Source organism: Danio rerio, chromosome 19 (genome assembly GCF_049306965.1).
Source record: "Danio rerio strain Tuebingen ecotype United States chromosome 19, GRCz12tu, whole genome shotgun sequence".
Taxonomy (NCBI): Eukaryota; Metazoa; Chordata; class Actinopteri; order Cypriniformes; family Danionidae; genus Danio; species Danio rerio.
In genome coordinates, this window is record NC_133194.1 from 46,128,044 (window position 1) to 46,144,398 (window position 16,355).

Genomic DNA, 16,355 nt, shown 5'->3' on the forward strand with positions numbered 1-16,355 from the left:
TGTGGTCATTAAAAATCCCAGGATGTCCTTTGAAAAAGAGTAGGGGTTCCTGGCCAAATTTGCCCTCTGGCCTTGGTCCATCATGGCCTCCTAACCATCCCCAAATCATAACTGGCTTGCTCCTCTCCGCTCCTCTCCAATCCAATTCAATTCACCATTATTTGTATAGAGCTTTTAGATTTGATTTCCCCCATTGTGTAAAGTGATTTGAGTGGCCAGAAAAGCGCTATATAAATGTAAGGAATTATTATTATTATTATTATTTTTATTATTATTATTAGTTATGATTGAATTGTCTCTTGTTACAGTTATGAAATAGTTATGAAATAGAAACAAGCAGGAAATGTTCACGGGCCAATGCCATCATCAAAATGGTCTATACTGTAAAAATGGCTGCAAATTAACTTGCGAAAATGAGACAAATCAAGCCAACTTAAAACTTAAATCTATGACTTAAAAAATTATTAATTATGACGTAATGATGTTTCTAATACACTTTATATTCTATCTATCTTCACAATACTTAATATCATTTATGAGTCATTTTCCTCATAGAAACAAACAAGAATGTCCCCACAAGGTCAAAAATTACCAACATAGGCTCATTCTGAAAACGTAGTCCTATATACATTTCCGGAGATCACAAAGTATGACCCAGAGTTATGTATGGCTGCATTTTGTCTTTTAACCGAATGCTGCAGGGCTGTATGACGCCGTTTATTTTCTTGCTTACCAGCTGACTGCTTACCTCCATATGGACGGCTTTTCCACTGTTATCAATTTGTCTTATAGCTCGACATGTACTCGAACAGACTTGAGATGGAGAGAGGAGTTGCATGACAACGGGGTTTGAATCCGGTGAAGAACGGTTCCAGAAAGTAAGACAAAAACAGAAGCCAAAAAACTAAATAAAATAGTAAATAACAGGGTGAGAATGTGGTAAAAATCCGAAAATGTGGTAAAAATCAGGTGGCTGCCTGGGCTTTTCTATGTCTGGATTGCTTTTAAAAACAACATGGTTTAGGGAAGGCGGTGGCGCTGGTCAATCGGTGCTTTTGAAAATACTATCAGTTGGGTTTAGCGAAGGAGGAGGGTCGGTCAGTCGATCAGTCAGTCGATCGGTCAGTCAGTCACTCAACAGCAGCCTCTGGTGGATTTACACAAGAACAGCAGGCACGAATGGCACTCACAAGAGAAATTTAAGATCTGAAAAGCATAGACAGCGGCCTCTGGTGCAAAACAAATACAGCAAAAAAACGTATTTTATGGGACATATTTTACTCTCTCCAGAAATGTATTTAAGGGTATGTAAATCAGAATGAGCCTGGGTTGAAACTTACTGGTATTGCTATACTTGTGGGGACATTTGGACTTAAATTTTTTCATATACTGTAAAATGGTTGCAAATGAACTTGCAAAAATGACATAAATCAAATAATTAATTAATTTGAAACCAGGTTAACTTAATCGAATCAATTAAATCAACAAAAATCTTTTAGTCATGACCTTTCAATTATATATATTTTCCTACGGCTGTATATCAGTCATCTGTGTTTAATCGCCTTGTTTTAAAATTACGTTACTAATTACACATCAAAATATAATCTCTTCTCAGAAATTAACTTTTAATAGGAAGCTCTGATGAAAACCTCTAAAATGATCCTGTAAGATATAAACACATAATCATCAGCTTCTCAGAAACGTACAGGAAGCTGCGTCCACAAGACAGGAACTTGCATGGTTAACAGCCTGCGTTTTTTTCTGACTCTATATGTGACTCTTTCAGGTTGTTTGTCTCATCGTGGAAAGAAAAAAGACGAAGAGAAAAGATGTCTGGAGGACGTACACTCTGCTGTCATGTCAGCACGGCGACCCTCGTATTCGCCTTTTATTATCTGGTAAATACTTCATATCCAACACACTGTATAATGTGCTCTTAAATAGTTACATTACATTAATCTACTGATTTTTCATGCTGTGTGTCTAATTGTGGCTGTTTGCGGGAGGTTTAGATTGTAATAAACTATGAGGTAGATTAAATTTAACAGTATACAGTGGTTTTGTTGCTTTGTTGTTTATTCAATGCAAAGAGTTAAAGGAGAAGTGCAGATAGAGGAAGCTGCTGCCATTTTGAAGTTATTATTTACTGAGTAAACAGTTTAGTAAAGATTCTGGTTCATGAAGTTTTTAAAATGTGTGTAATATTTCACATTTTGCTCTAGAAGTAATGTTTTTTTATGAAACTAATTAAATAATGGGTTAATGGGTTAACAAACATATGGGGTTGGTAATATTTTGTTGTGCCTGATCAGCAACTTTTTATTAGGAAGTTAAATATTAAAATTTGGCAGTGGTCTTGTTTTACTATCATGTTCTTTATGAATTAAAATGTCTAAATATTTTCAAATTTCTAGTTATACTTAAGGGTGTCCGCAGGGTCTCAAAATCTCTTAAATCTCAAAAGCTAAATTTTCGGCCGAAGCTAAATCTACTGAAATGTTGTGTTGTGCTTAAATCTTTTTTTTTTTTTAACAGATCTTAATTTTCCTTTGTTCATGTTTATGTAACAATGTAACAATAACACTTTTTTAAATTTAAAAATAGCATTTAAAATTACTTTCCTTTACATTTCTTTTCAAAGTTCTCTGTTTATTTACTGCTGAAGATTCTGACCTGACCTATATTTTTTATTATTAAATTATTATTATTTTATTATTAAATGTATTAAATTATAATAATTGGTCACACTTTACAATAAGGTTCATTAGTTAATGTTAACTAATGCATTTACTAACATTAATAAATAATGAACAATACATTTACTACTGTATTTGTTCATGCTAGTTAATGTTAGTTAATGAAAATACAGTAGTTCGTTGTTAGTTCATGTTAACTCATGGTGCATTAACTAATGCTAACAAGCACGGACTTGGATGTTAATAATGCATTAGTAAATGTTCAATTATGATTAATAAATGCTGTACATGTGTTGTTAATGATTAGTTTATGTTAGTAAATGCATTAACTAATGAACCTTATTGTAAAGTGTTACCTAATAATTTTTGTGATAGGGCAAGTAAAAACCTTTTCCAACTAGGATATTTGAAAACAGTCCTTAGCATTTAACCCTAGGTTTAAAATTTCACTCATATTTGTCTTAAAATGTCTTAAAGTTTACTTTTAAAGTTTAATAAAAATATACTAATTATTTTCAATTTCTAATTATAATTCATCCTCACCCAAAAACTGTGGGGTATTTTTATTTTCACTCATTAATACTGCTGTTTTCAGTATTCATGGGAAATATCACCTATGTCATTGTATAAAATTTATGAGAATATATAATTTGAGAATTAACTGTATTAACATCAAATATTCCCCAATGTTGCTAAAAACAGAACAAAAAACATTGAAAAAGGTTTTTTGAGTAAGATTTAATTTAGTTTTGACACTACTTTAACTAGTTTTATCACCTAAATGTGCTTCACCCACACCAAAAAAAAAGATGTATATAATTGTAAAACATTATTTTACAAAAAAGATAACAAAATTCTACTCAATAATCCAAATTCTGAAATAAATGAATAAAAACAATGTCATGTCCGTTTGCTAACAGCCTGTTATATATTTTATTTTATTTAAATTTATTTTATTTTTTATTTATTAATTATTCATTTATTTATTCTATTTATTTATTTTTTATTTTTAAATATATATATATATATATATATATTCTATTACAGATTAAGTAATTGTTGCACAGTACCATCTCTCTTTATCACACAATAACATTCATTTAGCAAGCAGTTTGAGTGTGTATTCAACATTCCTGAAATAGATAAGCATTTATGAGTATTTAAACATCATCATACTGAATAAAATCACAATAATAATAATCATCAGTTCAGGAATAACTGCGTTTACAGGAAACCTCCATGGGATTTGTAGCTGAGGTTGTGTGTCTGTTGTGTCATTTACACTTTTACAACTTTTTTTGAATGAATCGCTCTTCTTGTGTAACTCGTTCTGTTAGTGTTGGCTGAGGAGAGAGAGAACAAACACACTCACTGCCAGAGTCCACACACACACACACACACACACACACACACACACACACACACACACACACTTTACCTTCATCAATGCTGTCACATTCATTTCTGTGTGTCTGTGTGTCTCTCTCTCTGTCTGTGTGTGTGTGTGTGTGTGTGTGTGTGTGTGTGTGTACGCGCCTCTGTGCCTATGCATATTGCTTCATTTGTGTATGTGTGTAACTCTGTGTGTGTGTCTGTTTGTGTCTGTGTGCATCTATCTGTTTGTGTATGTGTGTCTTTCTGTGTCTGTGCGTGTTTATTGTCTGTGTCCGTGTCTCTCTCTCTGTATGTGTGTATGGGGTGTGTGTGTGTTTGTTTGTCTATGTACATCTATTTGTTTCTGTTTTTTGTGTGTCTTTTTGTTTTGTGTGTGTGTGTGTGTGTGTGTATCTTTGTGTGTCTCTAGATTGTGAACACGTTGAAGCTGGTGGGCATGGTCCTGTCAGTCTGCAAAGGGAAAGAGGCTTTTCCTGTGCCCTACAGTGAATACAAGGCTCCCAGAAGTCAGCGTATCTGTGAGTTCAGTTCACACTCTTCATTCCATCACTTACACTTGAAGTCAGAATTATTAAACCCCCTGAATTATTACCCCCATATATATATGTATATATATATATATATATATATATATATATATATATATATATATATATATATATATATATATATATATATATATATATATATATATATATATATATATATATGGGACAGAACATATCATCATATCATATCCAAATCTGAAAAAGTTAGAACAGTATGGTATACGCAAATAAAAAAATAAAGTAGAGATTTCTAAATTTACTGTGACTTGTATTTCATTGCAGACAATCTGAACACAAAATATTCAGTGTTTTGTCTGGTCAGCTTGATTTAATTTCTATATTTACATCATTTCCTGTCATTTAGACCTGAAACATATTCCAGAAACAGTTGGCACAGGAGCAGTTTAATCAGGCAATTTGGTTTAATGATGATGTGATTTGAAACAGGTGATGTAAACAGGTGATTGTAATTATAGCAAAGAAAGGTCTAGTCCTTTAGGAGCAAAGATGGGCCAGCATCACCAGTTTGCAAACAAATACGAGAGAAAATTATTGAAATGTTAAAAAACAATGTTCCTCAAAAAAAATTCACGTTCAGCAGTGCATAACACCATTAAAAGATTCAAGGAATCTGAAGGAATTTCAGCGTGTACAGAAAAAAGGGCGCAAGATCTCCCATGATCTCCATCCCCACTGCATCAAGAATCCTCATTCATCTATAAGCGATATCACCACATGGGCTCAGGACTACTTTGGCAAACCTTTGTCAAGTACCCCAATACGTAGTTACATTCACGAATGACAGTTAAAACTATATTGTGCCAAAAGGAAGCCCTATGTTAACAGTGTCCAAAAGTGCTGTTGACTTCTCTGGGCTTGGAGGCATCTGGGATGGACCATCACACAGTGGAAACGTGTTAGCAGCAACATGTCCAAAAGCCAGGCTCTGTCATGGAATGGGATTGTGCAAAGGAAACGTGCACCTCTGTAATGGCATCATTAATGCTAAAAAAAGTACTTCGATTTTGGAGCACAATATAGTGCCTTCTTTTCCAGGGATGCCCATATTTCAACAAGACAATGCAAAACCACATTCGGCACACATTACAAGTCCTGGCTGTGGAGGATAAGGATACAGGTACCTGACTGTCTTGCCTGCAGTCCCAACCTGTCCCCAATAGAGAACGTGTGGCACATTTTGAAGCACAAAAACCTCGTACTGTTGCCCACCTTAAGACTCATTTGCAGGAAGAATGGGACAAAATGACACCTTAAACACTTCATCGCTTGGTGTCTTCAGTCCCTAAACGTATTTTAAATGCTGTGAAAAGGATTGGGAACAATACAAAGTAGTAAATGCTTTAATGTTCCTACTTTTTTGAAACGTGTTGCAAGAACCAAAATTAAAATACCTGATTATTTGTTTACTGAAAAAACCCTCCAAAGAATCACGAGGAACGCATTAAATAATGTTTGTTGTGTTGTCGGCAATGAAATCCAAGTCAAAGTAAATTTAGAAAATGACTACTTTCTCTTTTATTTCCACACCGGCTCAACTTCTTTTGATTTGGGGTTGTATTTTTGACACGTGAAATTGATTTCATTGTGTCCCACATTTGTTTTTATGTAACATTTGTTGTTTCACATGTATGATAACAACATATCAATCAATAAATAGAGAAGTTATCATAAATTGTCGATGTCTTTCATCTCTGTTTTTTCCAGTTGACATCAGCACTAATATTCTGATGCTGATTTCCATGTCCATCGCTGCTTTTCTGGCTTTTTTCTCCAAGCGCAAGGTACCGTTTACTTCAACTCAAACATAAATACATGCAAATGTGGCGTATGAACACAGTCATACAATATAAAACACATTAAAGGGGACCTATCATGATCCCATTTATAAAAGGGGTTATAAGGGGTTTATATAAGGGGTTAAAACACAGTTGTGTGGCAACAGCGTGTGAATATAAGTCAAAGTCAGCTTTATTGTCAATTCAACCACATGTACAATACATATAGAGAATCGAAATTACGTTACTCTCAAACCCAAGGTACTTAACATCAATATAAAATATATATATAAAAATAGTAGAGTTTAAGAAAAAGAAAATTTACAGTATATACATTGCACATAAATGTGGTCTAAAAGTACCCCTAATGCTCAAAATTATTTTATGTGGGTGGCTCAGTGGTTAGCACTGTCACCTCACAGCAAGAAGGTCGCTGGTTTGAGTTCCGGTCAGTTGCGGAGTTTACATGCTCTCCCCGTGTTGGTGTGGGTTTCCTCCAGGTGCTCCGGTTTCCCCCACAGTCCAAACACATGGGCTATAGGTGAATTGAATGAACTAAATTGTCCGTATTGTATGAGTGTGTGCGTGAATGTGAGAGTGTATGGTTGTTTACCCATATTGGGTTCCAGCTGGAAGGGCATCCGCTGTGTAGAACATATGCCAGAATAATTGGTGGTTCATTCCACTGTGGCGACCTCTATAATAAAGACCAAGCCAAAGGAAAATGAATGAATGTATACATCATAGCAAGCATATTTCCTTTACCCTGGTACATACTTGACAATAGCCCCTTTCACACAATTTTCCGGAAAGGTTGTATGTGTGAACAGGTCCTTTTTGAAAATACCGGTAAATTCTTTCTGGCTATTTTCCGGAAAGAGAAGTTGTAACATTACCGGCAATTTGCCGGAATGCTGCGCCGTGTGAATGCAGAAGGAAGATTCCCGTAATAAGCGCGTGCACGTCTAGAACGTGCTGACGTGAGACGTCTGCTTTAGCCAATCACAACAGTCAGATGCATTTACGTCCGCGCGGTTTGTGAGGATAAAAGCCTTTGAATATTTTTCCAGACACATTTAGCTGCTAGAAGTTAGTCAGATCACGTTTATATGTTCTTCTTAATGCCAACTGTGTAAATAATCATCGATGAGATGCTTATGATAAGCCGTTGTTTGTTTACCTTTAAGCTTTGCGTGTCCTGTGAAACAGCCTGTGAGCGCCTGCACACGCACATATTATGAACATCTCGACATGCGAAAGTGATCCTGCGAAAGTTGTTCACAATATTGATCATCCACAGAGTTTGTAATTTTGTCAAATGTATACAAATACAAGCGCAGCCGTTTAAAGCTCATTTGTGGTGAATGATGTCAGAATTTACCGGTATTTTGGAATGGATGTGTGAATGCTCTTTTCCGGAAAATTTCCGTAACGTCCTCGTCTGTGTGAACAGCGCTTTTTTCAATATACCGGTAAAGTCTTTCCGGAAATTTTCCGGATATTTACCGGTATCACTGTGTGAAAGGGGCTATTGTCATTTTGTAGGAGGTTTGCTGTGTTGTTTGAACACACGTCATATTCAATACAGCAAATAACTGCTCATTGGGCTGTTTACAAGAACAATAACAAACCTGCGCGACTGAAGTCAAATATACATACTAAATTTGTAACTCTGCTGAATAAGCTGATTCTCTTTTAGTTTTATTTTGTGTGTATGCGTGTGTCAGTGTGTGTGTGCATAAGCAGTGCTTCAGTGTGTACGAGTGCGCACCTCTGAAGCCGACACCAATATTTACCCAGCTTCCAGAAGGAGAGCTTGTCTCAATATTTATGAAGGCGGAGGAACACGGGAAGCAAGAAGTCTCTCCAAACGACACATTTCAGAGCTGATCACTCTATAACAACCAATAAATCAGTTTTCTCTAACATTTTCTTACCTTTTTCTATTATTATTATTATTCATAAATGATTTTATTATTCAATGTGTGATTAATTCTTTGTGATGTGTCTTTCAGGGCCCGATGTTTGTGCTGCCGTTCGTGATGATGATGTTTGTGGAGCTGGGCATGAGTTTTCTGTCTGTCTTTGATGGGGTCTGGAGTCTGCCAGGGACCCCCAACTATAGAGACTTGCTGCAGGCTGCAGTGAGACATACACACTTTCTTTTAAAGGCTTCCTTCAGTGGACTAATCTGAAGGCCTCTGATTGGTTCATTTTCAGTGCTGACTAATCTGAGTGGCTCTGACTGGTTTATTTTCAGTGGTTACTAATATGAATGCCTCTAATTGGTTCATTTTCAGTGGCAGCTACTCTGAATGCCTCTGATTGGTTCCTTTTCAATGGCGACTAATCTGAGTGTCTCTGATTGGTTCATTTTTAATGGTGATTAATCTGAGTGCCTCTAATTGGTTCATTTTCAGTGGCGATTAATCTGAGTGCCTCTGATTGGTTAATTTTCAGTGGCGATTAATTGAAATGCCTCTGATTGGTTCATTTACAGTGGCAAGTAATCTGAGTGCCTCTGATTGGTTCCTTTTCAATAGCGACAAATCTGAGTGCCTCTGATTGGTTCATTTTTAATGGTGATTAATCGTGTGTGCCTCTGATTGGTTCATTTTCAGTGGCGATTAATCTGAGTGCCTCTGATTGGTTCATTTTCAGTGGCGATTAATCTGAGTGCCTCTGATTGGTTAATTTTTAGTGGTGACTAATCTGATTGCCTCTGGTTCATTTTCAGTGCCGATTAATTTAAATGCCTCTGATTGGTTCATTTTCTGTGACGATTAGTTTAAATGCCTCTGATTGGTTCATTTTCAGTGGCAATTGATTTAAATGCCTCTGATTGGTTCATTTTTAGAGGCGATTAATTTAAATGCCTCTGATTGATTCATCTTCAGTGGCGATTAATTAAAATGCCTCTGATTTGGGCACTTTCAAAAATTCCTCATTAATTTCTGACTCTGCAGTATGATGAATTGCAAATCAGCATGTTGTTGAATTTTGTGTAATTTAAACTTAATTACATTCAGTTAATGTGTATTGTATATGTGTCTGTGTTTAACAGAAGTCTCAGATGGGAGTGCCGAGGCTGGATGAGGAGTTCATTGGTCAGCTCACCATGTGGTACAGCGTTCTCTTCATGACGGACGTATTGCTCAAGGTATAAATCTTTAATTATCATATTTACACCAGGAAAAATCTATTTGTTGCTGTTGTCAATAAATCAAGTGGGCATCCAATGTACACAGCACTACCCACTGCGTTGCCCAAGCTAAATTGTGTAATAACCAATTAAAAATATTTCAAACAGATAATATGAAAAATTATACACATTTATTTTATTTTACTTTATTGGATAATTGGGAAAAGCTAAATAATTTATTAATCATTTAGAAATATTTTATACAAATAAATATGAATTGAATGAAAATTAATCTTTCTGTTCTCTCTCTTTTCAAAAACATTTTCATTAACCACTGAAAACTGTTTGGTTCTTTAGTATAATTGTAAAGTGATGTTTTTTTTCCTTTTGTAGCATTATAAATCTCCTAATGTCACTTTTGATCAATTTTAACATCTTAAAACAAAATATTCTCTTATATTTAACAGTATATAATATGTGTTTCCTTGTAAAATTTATGCACAAATCACACACACATTCCCTCACAGAGCATGTTATTTTGTCTACTGGTCTGAATTGTACAGTCTGTCGCTTTTTTTAGCTGTACGAGGGGGAATATAAGGAGGATTTGTGGTATGAAAGCAATATATATGTATAGAGGCAGTCATAACGCGTGCCCTGTCCTCCAACGTAAAAGCAAGAGGGAAATGAAACTGCCCTCTGGAAGCTTTCTGCTCAGCTGTGTGTACATTTTTGTTTATAATCATTTGATGCATACGGGCTCTTATTGTTTCTTGTGTAGGTGTATGCCCTTCAAGTGTCAATGAGGTATTTCTACATGCTGAAGGCAGAACGGACCACTGCCGTCAATGTTGACACTGGAAACACTGTGACAGTGAGTGCATTTATACTGGAGTTTGCTTTACTGTCACATGATACAGGCCTGCCTTTTTATACTCTTGTATAATGTGTCATTTTGTTTCTTTGATAAATTATACGTCTCCAATACCCTAATCAAAGCCAAATTTACTATGGTACACTGGTTTTTCATCCGATTTTTGGTGTCTGACTCAGTTTAAAATTAATGATTTTATTAGTTTTATATAATTTGCATTTATGTAAAATATTTATTTACTGTGAGTGAAATATACATTTAAAATAAGATGTATCAGTAATATGATTAATTAATTAATTAATTTATTTATTCATTCATTCATTTACTCACTTATTCATTCAATCATTCACTCACACATTTATTTATTTATTAATTTATTAAATCCTTCATTCGCTCATTTATGTATTCATTCATACACACATTTACTTTTTAATTAATTCATTCATTCATTTACTCATTCACTCGTTTATTTGTTCATGTATTCATTTATTCACTCACCCATTTATTTATTTATTTATGAATTAAGTCACTCATTCACCCATTCATTCATTCATTCATTCACTCAACCATTTATTTATGAATTAATTCACTTATTCACCCATTGATTTATTCATTCATGTATTTATTCACATATTTTTTCACTCACCCGTTTATTTATTTATGAATTAAATCACTCATTCACCCATTGATTTATTCATTCATGTATTCATTCACATATTTTTTCACTCACCCGTTTATTTATTTATTTATGAATTAAATCACTCATTCACCTATTTATTTATTCATTCATGTATTCATTCACGTATTCATTCACTCACCCATTTATTTATTTATGAATTAAGTCACTCATTCATCCATTTATTTATTCATTCATGTATTCATTCATTCACTTACCCATTTATTTAATTATTAATTTATCTATGAATTATTTCACTCCTTCTCCCACGTATTTATTAATTTATGTATTATTTAATTCACTTACTCACCCATTTACTTATTTAATTATTTATTTATTTATGAATTAATTCACTCATTCACCCATTTATTTATTCATATATGTATTCATTCATTCATCCACTCACTCATTGATTTATTTATTCATTTATTTATGAATTAATTTACCCATTTATTTAATTATTTATGTATTCATTCATTTAATCACCAATTTACTTATTTAATTATTTATTTTTAAATTAATTCACTTATTTACCTATTTATTTATTCATTTGTGTATCCATTCATTTACTCATCCTTTGTTTATTTAATCATTTATTTATGAATGCATTAACTCATTCACCCATTTATTTATTCATTCATGTATTTAATAATTCCTTCACTCACCCATTTCTTTATTTTATTCATTTATTTTTTAATTAAGTCACCCATTCACTTATTGATTTATTCATTCACTCACTCACTGACTCACCCATTTATTTGTTGATTTATTAATTCATTCACTTACTCACATTTATTAATTTAATTCATTCAATCACTCAATTATTTTTATTTGTTTATTCATTCATTTACTTATTTCATAATATATTCATTCAACCACTCACTCACTTATTCATTTATTTATTCATTCATTCACTTACTCATGTATTCATTCATTCATTCATTCACTCACTTATTTGTTTATTCAGTCACTTACACATTTATTTATTAACTCATTCTATTAATTACTTATTAATTAATTCCCTCACATGTTTATGTATTCATTAATTAATTTAATAATTCAATTACTTGCTCATTCGTTCATTAATTCACTTACTGATTAATGTATGTGTTTGTTCATTCATTCATTCATTCATTCATTCATTCATTCATTCATTCAGTCACTATTTATTTATTTACTCATTTGTTTATTATTTTTTTATTCATTTATTTATTTATTTATTTATTTATCTATTTATTCAATCACTCACTTTTTCATGTATTTGTTTATTTTTTCATTCTCTCAGTCACTTATTTATTTATTTACTCATTTGTTTATTATTTATTTACTCGTTTATTCATTCATTCATTCATTCATTCACTCATTTGTTTATTTATTAATTCATTAATTAATTCATTCAATCTCGTTCATTAATTCATTCATTCACTCATTTATTAATTCATTCATTTACTCAGTCACAAATTTTTTTTATTCATTCATTCATTCATTCATTCATTCATTCACTCATTTATTTGTTTATTCATTCATTTACTCTGTCATGTATTTATTTACACATTTGTTTATTAATAATATCATTATTTCATTTAATAATTCATTAAATCACTCTTTCATTAATTCATTCACTCATTAATTAATTAATTCACTCTCTTATTTATTTGTTTATTCATTCATTCATTCATTCACTCGTTTATTTATTTGTTTGTTATTTACTCATTTGTTTATTATTTCTTTATTTATTCACACTCATTTGTTTATTTATTTATTAATTCATTAAATTCATCAATTCATTCAATCATTTATTATTTAATTAACTTATTCATTCACTTATTTATTTATTTATTTGTTTATTATTTATTTATTCATTCATTTACTTACTCATTTATTTTGTTAATTAATTCGTTTATTTGCTCAATTGTTTATTTATTCAGTCATATATTAATTCGATTACTTGCTCATTCATTTGTTCATTCATTTATTCACTCACACAATTGTTTGTTTGTTTGTTTGTTTGTTTGCTGTTATGCACATGTTTTGTGTTTGTTGTTTTTTCTAAAAGGTGAAGCTGCCGTCTTATGCCGACGCTCTCAAGATGAAAGCAGAAGACACTCCTCCTACTTATCAAGAGCCTTAAAATGTGCATTTCCAGCAACCTTTCCGCCCACCTTACAAGTTTAAAACACAATTAGCTCAAATAACTCACACGCATTGCAACAACCGAACGCAGCATTTAAACCTGCATGCCTGTGCTTGTATCTTTGCTTCAATACAAATAAAATTAATAAATTAAAGCTGAATTGTTTCTGATCATTTAATGCTTCTATTACGCATAAGACAAATATGCATAATGAATTAATTGCATACAGTATTTGGATAACTCTTTAAAATAATGGTCCATTAGGTAATAACATGAACTAACTATGGAAAATCTTCTACAGCATTTATTAATCATGCTTTAACTTTTATTAGTGTATTAACAACTTAAATAACAACAATTAACTCTAACAAAGATGAAGAAATACTGTAATAAATGTATTTTTCATTGTTTGCTCAACCGTCACCAGTAACTGTGTAAGAAAAAGGAGCGAATATTTAATCCTAAATATTAATTTCTTTGGTATAATGTCATAATATTTAATGCATATTAATATTTATTAAGTCATTTATTCATTCATTTTCTTTTCGCCTTAGTCCCTGTATTAATCTGGGGTTGCCACAGCGAAATTAACCGCCAACTCATCCAGCACATGTTTTTATGCAGCGGATGCCGTTCCAGCCGCAACCCATCTCATGGAAACCCATAAACACTCATTCACGCACATACATACACTATGAACAGTTTAGCCTACCCAATTCACCTGTACTGCGTGTTTCTGGACTGTAGGGGAAACCGGAGCACCCAGAGAAAACCCACGCAAACGCAGGGAGAACATACAAACTCTACACATAAACCCCAACTGACCCAGCCGAGGCTCGAACCAGCGACTTTCTTGCTGTGAGGCGACAGCACTACCTACTGCGCCACTGCGTATTCATTGATATTTAAAATATTTTGCATCATAGTTTGCACTTGATTTGGTCAGTAAAATCATTTTTAAGATACTAACTACTAAAAAGCTCAAACTATTTCCTTGGAGTCTTTAGTGTATACTCCACTGTGGTGCTTCAAAAATACCTTTAATGTTCTTCGTTGGCACAGTTTAGGTATGAAGGGTTTTTTTCCCGGCAGGTTGTGGATGGATGGAAACAGGAGGCCTAGAGGAACAGTGTGTGTTCAGAAACCTTAATTGCTGTGTTATGCAATGTATAAACAAACACACACACACCTCATTTACATATTCAAACAGCGGACTACTAGGAATTCCTTTCTGGGTTCTTGAGTACTTCACCAGCAGCTTTAAAGAGTTACTCAACCGTATGTTTTTCTCAACTCATTTGACTTGCTTGAGCTTTGAAATGCTTGAGCTGCAGTGACAGTGGATTGTGACCACACTTTCAGAAAAGTGCATCACAGGTCCAGGCTTCTGACTCAGAGAACATGCATCTTTAGTGATCTGCTGAACTTGTGCTTTTAAGCTGCACAAAGAGTTCTTTAGATTTTTTAGATATGCATTTAAATGATTTCCGCTCTTGGTTACGTAACCTATTTTTTTTTTTTTTGAAACTCATTACCATCTGGAAGTAAGATTTTAAGGAAATCATTAATTTATTCATTTTCCTTCGACTTAGTCTCTTATTTATCATAGGTCGCTACAGTGGAATGAACCATCAACTATTTTAGCATATGTCTTACACAGTGGATACCTTTCACCTATACACTCATTTACACACACACTCAATTTAGTTCATTCAATACACCTATAGCGCATGTCTTTGGACTGTGGGGGAAACCGGAGCACACGGAGGAAACCCAGACCAACATCAGGCAAATTCCACACAGAAATGCCAACTAACCCAGCTGGGATTTAAACCAGTGACCTTCTTGCTGTGAGGCGACAGTGCTAACCACTGAGCCACCGTGCCGCCCTCTGCAGGAAATCAGTCAAAACAAAATACTCCAATTATGGAATGTTATGTCCAAATTGTTTTTGGAAATGCATGATACAGCATTAAATATCCCTTTTAAAAACAATGAAATTACTGAACGGTTCTTCAGGAGATCAAAAAATGTTTTTTGCATCACTAATACCTATTTTAATAAACAGTTATTGCCTGGTAATGATATTCATCACTTGCTCAACCATATGAACTACGTAATTAAAACAAGCCAACAAATCAAATAAAACAAATTAACATATATTAGCTAGCTTATTGTTGCGCTATCATATCATTTTCACTTTAATGACTAAATTTAATTAAATAATTAAATCCACTGAAAAAAAAATGTATATATATTCAATAATATTATTTTATTTATATATAAAATTTATATATAGCATTTTTATTTGAATCAAAAGGACTTTTCAAATATCAAATATCAAGTTAAACTTTTTAGTTGGAACCTGATTAACTTAAAATTAGTTAAATGCAGGGCGGCAGTACAGATAACATCTCCCTTACCACCCGCATCCTCAGTTGTGTCCGCGACACCTCCCTCACCACCCGCGTCCTCAGATATCTTCGCGCAAAGGCGACACCTCCATCAGCGCCCGCGTGTCCTCAGTCTATAGAAATAGGGCGGCAGAGTAGAGAGGGCGGCATCCGCGACTCCCCCCTCCCTCCCTCAGCAGCCGCGCGTCCTCAGTCTATAGGAATAGGGCGGCAGAGTAGAGAGGGCGGCATCCGCGACTCCTCCCTCCCTCCCTCAGCAGCCGTGCGTCCTCAGTTATATCCGCGCATAGGGTGGCAGAATAGAGGTCAGCGACACCTCACTTCATTTTCATAACCGGTCACTTTCGTTTTCACATTGGGGTTGAGGGCGGCGTGACCGTCCTCTGCCTAGAGCGGCAGTTCAGCTTGCTCCGGCCCTGGTTAAATGGCACCTATTTTAGCCCTTTTACAAGATGTAAGAAAAGCCTTTGGTGATTCCAGAATGTGTCTGTAAAGTTTCAGCTTAAAATACTCATCAGATTATTTATTAAAGCCTCCAGAATCTGCCCATTTTGGTGTCTGAGTACAGTGTGGCTAATTTCATAGCCTGTTGCTTTAAATGCAAATAAGCTGCTTCTCTCCGCCCACCATTCCCACATGCGTTTCTGCCTCTCATCATGCATTACGTCAGATAAACAGCA

At 34.0% G+C, this 16,355-nt stretch overlaps 1 protein-coding gene across 2 annotated transcripts; it reads left to right on the forward strand.

The window, feature by feature from the left end:
• The first annotated feature begins 1,751 nt into the window (after nt 1–1,751).
• On the forward strand, nt 1,752–13,419 carry laptm5 (lysosomal protein transmembrane 5). 2 transcript variants are annotated; one of them, NM_001162527.4, is made up of 7 exons: nt 1,752–1,898; nt 4,501–4,609; nt 6,365–6,441; nt 8,451–8,579; nt 9,500–9,595; nt 10,359–10,451; nt 13,184–13,419. In NM_001162527.4, exons 1-7 carry the CDS (start codon nt 1,830–1,832, stop codon nt 13,256–13,258), a joined length of 648 nt encoding a protein of 215 aa, NP_001155999.1. In that variant the 5' UTR covers nt 1,752–1,829; the 3' UTR covers nt 13,259–13,419. The 2 variants fall into 2 exon arrangements, with proteins under 2 accessions (NP_001155999.1, XP_073786549.1); XM_073930448.1 differs by having other exon boundaries at nt 1,761–1,898; nt 6,365–7,204; nt 7,961–8,579; nt 13,184–13,415.
• The last annotated feature ends 2,936 nt before the right edge of the window (nt 13,420–16,355 follow it).

Excerpts from the sequence above, each read along its gene's own strand:
- laptm5 (NM_001162527.4), top strand. The coding sequence starts at position 1,830 with ATGTCTGGAGGACGTACACTCTGCTGTCATGTCAGCACGGCGACCCTC. Across the intron at positions 4,610-6,364 it reads TCCCAGAAGTCAGCGTATCT|TTGACATCAGCACTAATATT; the intron begins GTGAGTTCAGTT and ends TGTTTTTTCCAG. Across the intron at positions 9,596-10,358 it reads TGACGGACGTATTGCTCAAG|GTGTATGCCCTTCAAGTGTC; the intron begins GTATAAATCTTT and ends TTTCTTGTGTAG.